The following is a 12,567-nucleotide window of genomic DNA, read 5'->3' as shown; positions in this document are numbered from 1 at the left end:
TTCAGAATTTCATCTTTAAAGTTTCCCATTCTTCCTGGACTGACTTTACCTATGAAATTTTAGCCCATCTAATACAACCTATGCTTCCTTTGAACCTATTCAAATCTGTTCTTCTCAAGTCTCTAATACATGTCAGACCATTCCACCTCCATGATGGTGTGGGCCCTTTCCTACCATGGTTCCCACTATTTCTGCCCTTGACACCAGCTCTTACCTATTGATGAGAATCATAACCAGAACGGAATTCCCCTCTGTTAGTTTGGTCATATTTTGAAGGATTAATTTATCATTAAGGAAAGCCAAGAAGTTATTAGGTACTTTACTGTTGGCGGGGAAGGAGCACTAGCATATGTCTGGATAACTGAATTTCCCCTATTGGTACTAAAGCTTGCCTTTTTTTTCTTTTCTTTTTTGGTATCCCTAGTGCTTAGTACAGTGTCAGACACAGTAAAAACTGACTTCTTTTGTTTAATTGTTTCATAAATTTCTCGTCTATTTCCTGTTCCTGCCCAGGTAGTCTGTAATATTAACTGATAGTAAAACATCTTAATCTTTACCAAAATGATCTCCAGTAGGCTTTCTTGCCTGGTTCCTGTATTTCCTCACAGGAGTAGACTTACTTAATAAAATATACCTATCCTTCCTTCACTTTTACCTATCCTGTTTCTTTTAAATATGATCTAGAGCCACATACTAGTGGTTACATTTATCCCTAACACATTTCATCCTGTGCTTTGGCCCACCAGTTCTATCCCATCAAGATGCTTTTGAATCTTGATTCTGTCATCTAACATGTTAACTATTGAACTCTCAGGTTGCGTGACATCTCTTTTATAGGATCTCCAGGAACACATGTATATTAATAGGAAGGAAGAGGCTTGTTTGTTTTTTATAAAAACTTAAATACTTAAACTTTGAATTTTAAATATGGATCTAAACAATCTTTGGGTTCAATTTAACAAGCATTTTTGAAGGCCTACTTCAAGAAGTTTATAGTCTCTTTGGGGAGATAACACACATGAAATAAACACTACAAAATGGCATATGAGCAAGTGTTACAGGAGGTGGAGAAAGAAGACAGCAATATGAATTGAAATAGAGAAGACGATGAAAAAGGTGACATGTTGAGTCTTGTATATTAATAAATGTTAAATGCCTACTATGTGCCAGGCATTGTGCTAAATGTTGGGGATAGAGAAAGAGGCAAAAGGTAGTCCCTGCCCTCAAGGACCTTACAGTCTCATGGGGGTGACAACATGCAAACAAATATATACAAAGCAAGCTATATACAAGATGAACAGAAAGTAATTAACAGAAGGGTAGGCAGACAAGGAAAAGGCAAACTAAGCTAAAGAGATTTGATAAGCAAAATAGTGTAAGTGAAATGAAGTTGGTATGTTTGGGGGACAATGAAGAGATCCAAATAGTTGGAGTGATGAGTTATTCTAGAATGGGTCAGCGTCTGCAACACCTCCCTGCTAAAAACCTAGATAGTTGCCCTTATTTATAGTTCATTTGTCGTACTCAGGACTCTCTCCACTACATTGGTTAGAAAGGTGTATATATGACAAGAAATTCTGTCCTATGACAAATCCTTTCACCTGTGTTTGCTTTTTGCATAGACTCCAGAAGCTGAGGAAGTGGCAGGTTTGAACAGGTCCGGTGGTCATGAACCATGCTGTGTATATAGCATGATGTAACTACCATCCCTCTTTCCACCTTCATTTCCTGCTTTTCCTCCTCACTGAATTTACTTTTATCCCTTTAATTTATTCAGTTTTTCTTCTTTTTGCTTCTTCTCCCTTTCTTTTTCTGTTTTCCTTACTTTCCTACTTTGGGTCCCTTTTCTTCCCTTCTTCTTGATTAAATTCCTAAAATCTCCAACTCTCATCTAGTCTTTGTCACGAAGCACATTTGGAGCTATGAGGATAGATAAGTTAACTTAGTCCCTCAAAGTCCCCCCCCCCTTTTGCTACTAGTACTTCCCCTTCCCTTTGTTTTTTTTTTTTTTTTTTTTTGCCTAATCTCCCCCCCCCCCCCCCCCCCCCCCCGTAAAGATGAAGGTGGAACACTGGGTAACTGCTAGAATGGTAATGATTTTGCCTAGGGATAGGGAGAGTTGGAAACATCCTGAGAAAATTGCAGCTACATCAGTAGATGTGTTTCCAGTAAAAGGCAGTTAAACATTAGTTTTGAAATCTGGATTTCTATAATGTGTTACAACATGTTTTATGCAATATAAAGTGAAAAAACGACTAAATCTGGTTTATAGCATGCTCTGCTCATTAGCACAGCGGATGAAAGGAGAACAAGGATTCAACCTATTTTTTTTTTTAACCCTGCTGATTGGATAAATCCAAACACAAACCTCTAACCTTTCAGTAAATGCCAGAGGGATTTAGTCAGTCTATAAAGTCTTCACCAGATGGACAAAGAAACCGGTCACCTCTGGTTTTCAAAAAGACAAAGGAAGTAGTAATGGGAGGGTTTGGGGATTGGAGAGGTAAATGAGGCATTGGTTAGCAATTATTGTTACAGCATTAAAGGAAGGTATTCTTGATACCATCGTACTGAATGTTCCATTTTCTAACTTGTGGGTGGATAGGAATCATATCCTGCACATTAAACAGTACTTTAAAACGTAAATTATCAGGAGCCTGGAGGGAAGGACAAGCATCTTAAGCAGTCATTCCCAACAGGATCCTTATCTGCGTATCCTCTCCAGGGAGCCGGCTTCTAGGGTGGGATGAAGGGTGTCCTGGGAGCCGGCTGGGCAGCTGCGGAGGGGACTGGGCCCGCGCCTTGCGGGCCAGAGGAGCTCGGAGGTAAAACCGCGGTCGAGCACATCTCGGTCCCTGGGAAGGGCGCTCGGGTGCGGCCAGAAACGCTAAGGGCAGGGTCCGGGGTCGCTCCAGGGGTGACGCCGCACGCCAGGGAAGGCAGCGGTCACTAGCCGCAGGAGAATAACGGAAGACAGAAAGCCCCCGTGTGGGCGGCCTGCTCTTCAATCCGGGAAGCCGCCCCCGGTACCGCCCACTCGCTCAGCTTCTTCCGCACGCCCTCCGTGATTGGCCGCAGCTGCGCCTCGGGGCGGGCTGTGGAGGACAATCTGTCCCGTGGATTGACTGCGTGCCATTTACTCAGCAGTCTGTCCGGCGAGGGCCGGCCCTTTGGAGGGGGAGGCCTCCTCCTATTGGGTCCTGACCGTTTCCTTGGGGACGTGGCGCCGCGGCCCCCCCAGGCCTTCCTGGGCCCTCCTTCCGGCCAAGAGTCTGAAAGAAGCGGCTCGGTCGGGGCTGCGAGAGCTCGGACCCGCTGAGTCGCGTTTGAGCCGCCGCGTGGGGACCCCAGGGGCGTGTGGCGGCCTGCGGGAGAAGAAGCCCCGGCGCCGACGGGGAAGTCAGGCCGCGGGAAGGGGTCGCCAGCGGGCCGGGGGAGGCGCCGAAACAGCTTCTCCGAGGAGCCGGAGAGGGGGCTGCCTTAGCCGGGCCGGGCCGGCGGGGTTCTGCGGCCAAGGCCCCTTGCCAAGCCCTCCCCTTGCCAAACCCTCCCCTTTCCAGGCTGGCGCAGACGGAGATGCCCGGGACAAGGAAGCCTCCTTGTCAGGGGAAAAAGAAAAGGAGGTGACAGGGGCTGAGCCCCCCGCTTCGCCCCGAGGGAGCCCATGGCCAGGTGTGTGGGAGCGTGATCGAGAGCGTATATGTGTATCGTCTGTGGGGTGTGAGATAGTGTGCGTGACTGTGGGAGTGTATATTGTGTGATTGTCTGTGGTGTGTGAGTATATGTGTGTATATGACAGTGTGAGTTGTGTGACTGTGTCTTTATGTGTGAGGTTGTGTGTGTGCCATCACCTCGGACCTCACCCTCCTCCACTCCCCCCCCCCCTCTCCCCAGGGAAGGCCACACTCTTTAGCCCGGCATTCAAGGTCCCTTTCAGGGTCAGCCCCAGCTTTTAGCCTTAGTACAGAGCACTGCTGGACTGGTCTCCGACCAAGCTGTGCTGTTGATTAGCTGTTAAGCTCGCATTGCCCGTGCATGCCCATCTCCTGGCCTTTGCTTGTCCCAGGTCTATGTCAGGACTCTATCTTCCTTCCTCCTCCCTCCCCATCCCCCCATTCCCCCATCCCCCCATTCCACGATCCCACGGAGCTCATGCCCACCCCTTGTAGGACCTGCTCACTTACAGCTTCCTCTGTGGGTCCCCAAGGTATCCCCAAGGGATCTCATCCTTTGGGGTTTCCTCTGAGCTTTTGTTTGGCGCTCCCCTGAGAACCTTATAGCACCCTTTTATGTTACCTGTTTAATCGCTCCTATTAAAATAGGAGCTTCTTTCTCAATGGCAGGAAACTATGTTTTATCTTGGTATTCCTCTTACCATCCAGCGTGGAATAGGTGCTGTTTAAATTGTTGAGTGTGAGAAATCCACTAACTGGACAAATCTGTGTGCCTACTGCTTATGTTGAAAGTTTAGGGAGTAAGTAAGTAGGCAGGCAGTCTAGGGCTCTGCAAGTCGGTTATGTCATATTTGTTACTCAGTTATATCAGAATGCTGTATCCTATGCCGGGAGATTACAGACCATGTAAAATCTTTTTTTTTTTTTCTGGCCTGTAGTTTAATTAGCTTAGTGTGGTGCCTGGTGAAGAAACCCCTTTTACCAAATGCAGATAGGCATCTATTCTTGCTAATTTTTGTTTGAGAGTGTTGGCTGGGGTCTTTAGATGGTTAAGTGACTTGCCCAGGGTCTCACAGCTAGTATATGTCCTAGGTGTTACTTGAAACCAAGTCTTTCTGACCCTCCAGGCTGACTATGGTACACTGCCTCTCCCATTCCTGTGGGCAGGAAAATTGTAATTGCAGTACTTTGTCCAACTGTGATTCTCTGCTCTGTAAGGTAGATAGATGTACTATTTCAACATTTGGTGTTAACTAGAGCTTTGCAAACCTTAAAATGCTATGTAAATGTTATTTATCCTCATCACCACATATTACCACACCGAATTCTGCCTGGAAAAATTGTCTTTAGAATCCTGAGTCCTATTCTGTTGCATCAGGACAGAAAGTTAATCTTGGAGTTAAGAACCTTTTTCAAGACTTTCTGGGGAGGGATAAAAAAAGACTTTCTTGCTTTTCTAGCAGCTTAGTAGAAATATTTAATTGCTGTGACTCTGTAATTTCATTTTGTGAGATTATCCAGGGAGATAAATGATCTTCTATTTAGTATCACAGTTTTAATTTCTTAAATCCCATCCCTCCAATTACATTCAAAGTGTACCAGGTGGTCCATGCCAACTTTGCAGTGCCATTACAGTACATTTAGATCCTGTTAGATGTCTGCTTGTTGATCTTGTAGCAAGGACTTTGATCAGGCTGTAGTGTGAATTAGCATTTTCCGTTGTCATCAATGAATCATAAGATTTTTTTTTTTTGCTTTACTAATGGTTTTTTTATTTCAGGATTAGTTTTTCATATTTCTGCCCGGCTTCCTGGTATTTTACTGTGCCTACAGTGAGTCCATTTGCACGTCAGCGGGTAGCCATTCTGGGACTTTTCCTCATATCCTGTCTCCTTCTACTTATGGTTGTAGTGGACTTTCGACACTGGGGCTCTCCCTCACCTCAAGATAGACAGTATGAAAGGTGAGTCAACTTTAGTATATCAATGTAAGTTTTGTCACTGAGGTTAATGTTTTAAGAGCAAATGGCTTAATAAGTCATTTAACTTGTTATGCCTCTTGATCTTTTCTAAGGGTGCTTAAAAAAAAGTAAAATTTCATGCAATTTATCACACAAATGTTAAAACTCATTTTTTCAGATTAAGGGTTGAGGTTCAAGATTGTTTATACTATTTTACCCCCATGGAAAAGGTCAAGAAAGACCATATTTAACTTTTTTTAATAGAGTGCATTTTTTTTATTGTTTGCCATAATTGTATTACATATAATCTTGAAGGTACAGCTAGGTAATATAGTGAGTGGATAGAATTCTGGATTTGAAATCAAGAAGGCCTGAGTTTGAGTCCTTCCTCAGACAGCCTTCTAGGTATATGATACTGAGCATGTCAGTCTCGGCCTTAGTTTACTGACTTGCAAAATGGAAATCATAATGGATTTTTAAATACTTTACACCTTCTAGTGTTACATACTTTATAGCAGTGATCTGTTTTAATGTTTTATGGTTTCTGATGTGGTAAAAATTAAAGTATTCTTTGGCATGTTTAGATGTTCTTGTCATCTTCAAAACCCTTTTTTTTTCCTGCCCAGGAACATTTTTGAGGATATTTTATTTAGATAATGGGGCTTTATATTCCTTTGTTAAATTATTTTAATCTTGCACAGATGCCTTTTTTATTCCCAAGGTAAAAAAATCATATTTTAACTTTATTTTTTATTGATACTATCTTTTGTTTTTGTAATACTTTCATTTTTAAATATGTACCTCCCTGTCCTCTAACCAGTGAGCCATCCTTTGTAACAGATTTTTTAAGAGACAAAAAGCAGTTCAGCAAACCAGCACATTAGCCATGTCTGACAGTCTATGCAGTATTCCACACCCACAGCCCCCTCCTTTTGCAAAGAGAGGACAGCATATTTTCTCACTTTTTCTTTGGATCCAAACTTTTTCATTATAGTTACAAAATGTTCTGTTTTTGTTTTTTATTATGTACTTCTTCTGAGAGGTACCATAGTGATACAGAACAAATTCTAAGACAGAAGTCGGGATATTTGGGTTCTGGTCCTTGTTTCTGTTACTTCTAACTTGATTTTTTACTTTGGGAAAGTTACTTAAACTCTTTGGCCTCAGTTTCCTTATCTATAAAAATGAAGGTTTGTCATTAATCCAACGCTAAGCTTTTAGACTGTTACCTTTTATGATTCTGTGACATACCCTCGTGCTTTACCTCTTGTACAACCTGCTGCCACAAGAGGTTTTCTGTATTACCAGTCCCTCACTAGCCCTAAAATCAGTAGGGGCTGCTCTCTGAAACTTCCCTTAACATTTCTGAAATATTGTACTTAATTTTCTCTTTCTGAAGCCTTACCTCCATGAATTTATCTTCAGGCTTCTGGTTTATCTTCTTGGAATATTGAACTTTTAAGGGAAGGAAAGGGCTTGACTTTATAACAGGATGATCATCCAGCCTGATTTATCTTATCTTAATGTGTTTATTCACACTGTCACAGGAAGCTTATATTCAGAGTTTAAGAATCACTTTAGTACTTCATTAAACCATTTATCTATGATTTCCATTGGATTGATTAGTTTTATTTACCTTTGCTAAGTTATCTGTGAAGGTTTATGGAGACCTCACAATTTTGGACCCCTACTAAAATTATGGAATGATAGAATATTAGAACTGAAAGTGATATTAGAAATTGTCTTGTCCAAACCCTTTGCTTTATAGAGGAGGTAGCAGATGTGGACAAAGTGAAGTGTTCTGCCCAAAGTCATACATCTAGTTTGTGGCAAAGAAACTAAAACCCATGTTTTCTGGCCCTCTTTCTTTCCACTGTTCTACCCAGGCTAATGAGATTTCTTGCCTTATTAGTCTGTGGTCTACTGAGACTTCAAAAATTTTATTTAAAAAGTCAAACACACACTGTCTCAAATATATGGTAATACCTCATTTATTTAGTGGTTACTTATTTGACACCCTCACCTTTCTGACAATTTGGAAAGGCAGTGTGGAGTACAAAAATGAATACCAGACTGAGATGTGGGAGTCTGACGTCTGAATCCTATTAATGATGCACTAACTGTGTGACCAGGAGCAAGTCATTTAACTTCTGTAAAACAAGGATAATTTGTATTACACATCTGGTAGGTTTGCTGTTAAAGTTCTTTTAAGTTATATAAAAACAAAAGAAATCCCCCCCAAAAAAGTATTCTTTTTTATACAAGAAAATTTATTTGTAAACCTTAAAGTACCATATGAATGTGAATTTTTCTTTTCTATCATCAGTAATAATGATGAGCATCCCTTCCTCAAACATCCTACTCTGGTGCTTCGTTGTGGTATGAAGGTGACTGAATTCTAAAAGCTATGCCAGCAGAGTGAAAGGTCTGACAGGTCTTACTAAGCTGGAAAACTTTGGTGGCAGACCAGTGCTGACAGTTTGAGGTCCAACCTAGCTAAGTATGGAGATGCTTATCACCAGTTAGATTGCCCACAGCACATTTTTCTTTTTTATTGTTAAAAACGAAAATTTCTAATGTTCTCATCCCAGTAGCCTCATTTTTTTCTTAGGGGAGGAAAATTCTGTCTAGTTTGAAGCACTGCTTTGTTTTATGAGGCTGCTTATCCTTTAGCTAGACAGAGAAATCTTTTTATGAAGCACTTCCTACATGACAGACACTTGCTAAATCCTGGGAGTACAAGTACAATTAAGCAAAACAGTCCCTGCCCTCCAGGAGCTTACAGGACTCATAAGGGAGAGACTTTGGTGGAGGTGTAGGAAAGTGGCAGGTGAGAAGTCTGGAGAGTGAGTCCAGGTTTGAGCGTCCATTGGGAAATGTTAATACTTGACTTAGTAGGTAGTGGGGGCAGATGCTATTACCAGGGATTCCCTTCTTAAGCATTCCTTTGACTAAGAAGCAGGGTTGAGTTTCAAGAATGAAATGGAAACGAGAAATTCTTGTGAACCTTTGGCACCACCATTATACCAGTCACTTGTGCTTATAACTTGCCGGTGCTCTTTGATGCCTTCTCCCTCACCTTTTACATCCATTGAGTTGAGAGGTTCTTTTGATTCTACTTCTTTGGTGTCTCATAGCCACCCTCTCCTTTTACATTCCTGCTGGTAGCACTCTAATCTAAGTCTTAATTATCTCCCCTAGACTGTTGCAACAGTCTCTAAAGCAGTGTCCCCACCTCCATTTTCTTTCCCTGATCCAGTTTTGCCTAGATGTTGTCTGACAAAGATATACTCCAGTGAGACTGCTTCAGTGGCTTCCATCTTCCCTAGTCAGTAAAGTCTTAATTCCTTAACTTGGTATCCAAGTTAGCTTTCCAGAACAGTAGCTTACCTTTGTGCCTTCCAGCTTATCATTCCTTATTCGAAACCAAATTAGACCATTCATTGTGCCATGAACATGCCCTGTCTTTTCATACTTCCTTTTGTTCCCCACTTTTGAAGTGCTCTCCCTTTTCTCTTGCCCTCTATCTCCACCTCTCAAAATCCTATCAATCCTCTTTCATGAAGCCTTCTTTGATTCCCCTAGTTAGAAAAGACCTGAATCTCTCATAGCCTTTGTTTATTCTGTTATGAACTTAATATATTCTATTTTGTACTGTAGTTATTTGTGTATCAGTCATTTATCTCCCTACTGCAGTGTGAGGTCCTTGAGGACAGGGACTAGTGTCTTATATCTTTGGATTGCCCTCAAACTTAACTTTAGAATTCTTTTAATGCTTTATACTTATTAGGTGCTTAGTATATTAATATTTAGCATGTTAATGAGCTATTATTAGTAAACTTTTATTGAATTGAGTTGAAAACCCAGCTATAGGGAATTTCTGGTTGACAGAAAAAGAATCTACCCCCTATCCCCTAGTAGCTAACTGAATTTCTCCTATTGGCAATATAGACTGTTTTCTCAGATGATAAACTAAATTTTATTGGAGGTAACCTCTAATCTTCAGAGGTGCTTTTCTGGGTACATATTAAAGTTCTAAGTCATACAGAACCACTGAAGATGAGAGTTAAAAGAGACCCTAGAGATCTTCTAGTGCAGGCCCCTTGTGTGAGAGAAAGTGATTGGCCCGTGGTCACATGACCAGGTGGGATCACCTGGACTTGAAGCCAGGTGTTCTGACTCCCAAGTCTTGACTTCTTTCCATTTTACTGCAGCTTTATTTTTATTTATTTACATGTATAAAGCACTCTATGTAAGTTATTTCATTTGATCTCTACTGAAGCTCTGTGAGCTAGATGGTTCTGTAAGAGAGTCAATTTGCCATAATGGATTCAGAAAATCATAGGTTCAAATCCTGTTTCTGACACTTCCTAACTTTGTAATCATGGGCAAGTCCCTGAGCTCCCGTTTCCTCATCTCTAAATTGGGAGTGATAAAATCTGCCTCATAGGGTTGTTAGGAGATGCCGATGGGGCAATCTTTGCAAATGCTTTTCGAGCTTTAAAGCACAAAATAAATGCCAGCTTTTATTTGATTGTTTTCTCCATTAGACAGAAGAAGAAACTGAGGGAGATTAAGTGACTGCCTTGCCAGGGTTAGGCAGTAAATGTGCACCATACTTTGAGCTACAGTGTGATTAGCTCTGGATAAGGAGAAGCTGAGCTCTACTAAGAGTGACAGTTCAGACTCCCCACAGAGCGAACAGGAAGGAGCTGCTTGCCACATGTTGACAAGTTGCCCCTTTAATTGTGTTTTCTACTATCATTGACTTCTTTTTGAGCCCCCAAAGGGGGGTATAATTGGAGTTGATTTTGTATACTGGATAATGGCCTAGTTTAATCCTGTTATGTTTTCAGGATAATGGCACTAAAAAGCCATGGTCTTCCAATTCTGCGTATGCTGATGAATGAGTGGGCAACTTTTCACTGACTCAGCTGAATAGAGAAAAATTTTGCTTTTCAAACAGCAGCGATCAATGTCTTTTAAGGAAAGTCCAAGACTGTTTCTCTTTGGGGACTTGAAGAATCCTAAAGCTTTGGTACATTTTTCCTTCTAGGATATCATTTCACTTTGGAAATTGGCTTAATGCAGTATCAGCAAAAATATTTAGTGCTAATAATTAGTACTGAGGCCTGCATCACAAAACCATGAGTGATAAAGTCTGTTCTGTGCTCAGGAAGCCACACAAAAAAGGAGTAGGCAGAGTGGGGCTTCCAGTTAGTTAAGTATAAAGAATCCCAGCTACAGTGTAGAGATTCGGGGATCAAACATGCTATTGTTACAATGGTGATTTTTTTTTTTTGTATTCTATGACTGCTTGTTTGCATATAATGAAGGAAGTCAGAACTTTGACAGTTTGGTCTGATGATGGGTATAAAGCAAGAGTGGAGGTCAATCTGTAGAGTGTCAGTGAAAGTTTCTGTTTTATTTCCTTGCATTTCAGCTATAGTTCAGAATTTTGGCTAAAGTACAGTTAGAATAGGGAAAAACTGGTAAGCATCAAAAACTGGTTGGCATCAAAAACTGGTTGGCATCAAATGAGAACATTCAGTTGCTTGTTTAGATAGGATCTATCAAAGATAACCCGAAGCTAATAAGGCAAGTTAAGGAAACTTTCCTTGAATGAGGCAAAGAGACTTTGAGTAGCCTTAAAAATGCCATCACCAGACCAGGACCCTTTTCAGTGGGCCTCATGGTCAGATCCCTCAGGCAGGAACATCTATCTGTGGGGTACCTATTGTGAACAGAATACCCTACTTAAGTAAGAATTGGGAGAATACTAAAGTTAGTGCATTTAAGGGGTGGACGGCCCTCCTGGAGTTTGTTATAAGCTAATGTTGGAGGCAGGTAAGTGCTGAAAAAGACCCCAGGTAGCATTTTGAACTGTAAACCAGCAAAAGAAGGCAGGTATTGTGGAGTGAAAAAAGTTGAAAGACCAGCTTTCAAATCCCAGTGGAGTTTTTTGTTTCGTTTTGTTTTGGCTAGGCAGTGGGGTTAAGTGACTTGCCCAGGGTCACACAGCTAGTGAATGTTATGTGTCTGAGGCCAGATTTGAATTCAGGTCCTTCTGACTTCAGGGCGGGGGCCTTATCCCCCCAGCCCCCCCCCCCCCCCCCCCAGCGAAGTGTTTTAAGATGTGTGTGGAGCTTGGGCAACTTTACATAGAACTTCAGTATTCTCATATGAAAGAAAAAATTTGGAATAAATGACCCCTAAGGTTTTTTCCAGTTCTAAATCCTTTGGTTCTAAGAGAAGGTTGCTTGAAGGAGTAATGGGATCTGATGTTTAAAGAAATGGTTTTATTGGTATATATAAATAGGGTAGATTGAAGAGGGGGAGAGATGAAGGGTGTAGAGCAAGGGTTCTTAGTCTGGGGTTGGTGAACTTGTTTTCTAAAGTACATTGACAACTGTATCTAATGTGCTTAGTTGGTTTTGTAATCTTCTATGTTTTTCATGTTGGGGCAGCTAGGATGGGCTCCTGAATTCAGCGGAATGTCTGGAAGAATTCAGAGAGATCTGGGAAAGTAATGACTCCTGAGGATCACTGTTGAGTGGTGGAAGACTTAAAATGGGAGCTTTGATAGGGACTGACCACTTTGGCACTGGGGACAGAAACTCTCCTTTTCTTTTTATTGGGTGGTTCCTTAATGGCAATGAAGTGAGTGCAAAACTTCTGTAACTTGGCCCCAAAGTCCTCAGACTTTGTCCCAGCTGTGAGCTCTCTGGAGCCTATTAGTGGGCCTTGAGCTCAAGGATTGGAAAATCTCTGTTGAAATGGGATCCTGAGGGCCAGAAAGAACATAGGATTTTTCAGTGACAACAGATTTTTGTCACCTGCCTCATTCCCATGAACACTTTTTCAGATTAGTGGATACTATAAAATAATTTCTTCTGTCTTTTTTTCCTCTTTTTTCTTTAACGTATTCTAATT

At 41.5% G+C, this 12,567-nt stretch overlaps 1 protein-coding gene across 1 annotated transcript in view; it reads left to right on the top strand.

Moving 5' to 3' along the window:
- Positions 1-3,457: 3,457 nt before the first annotated feature.
- Positions 3,458-12,567, top strand: part of ENTPD7 (ectonucleoside triphosphate diphosphohydrolase 7) — a 38,040-nt gene continuing 28,930 nt past the window's right edge. The window contains exons 1-2 of the mRNA XM_027860476.1: positions 3,458-3,672; positions 5,455-5,637. Of these exons, the coding sequence (XP_027716277.1) occupies positions 3,665-3,672; positions 5,455-5,637 (191 nt within the window). The 5' untranslated portion in view covers positions 3,458-3,664. The remainder of the gene's footprint in view (positions 3,673-5,454; positions 5,638-12,567) is intronic.

This window comes from Vombatus ursinus, unplaced genomic scaffold, assembly GCF_900497805.2.
Source record: "Vombatus ursinus unplaced genomic scaffold, bare-nosed wombat genome assembly UNPS02000749.1, whole genome shotgun sequence".
Lineage (NCBI taxonomy): Eukaryota > Metazoa > Chordata > Mammalia > Diprotodontia > Vombatidae > Vombatus > Vombatus ursinus.
The sequence above is the reverse complement of the archived record's forward strand: the minus strand, read 5'-3'. Positions and strand labels throughout refer to the sequence as shown.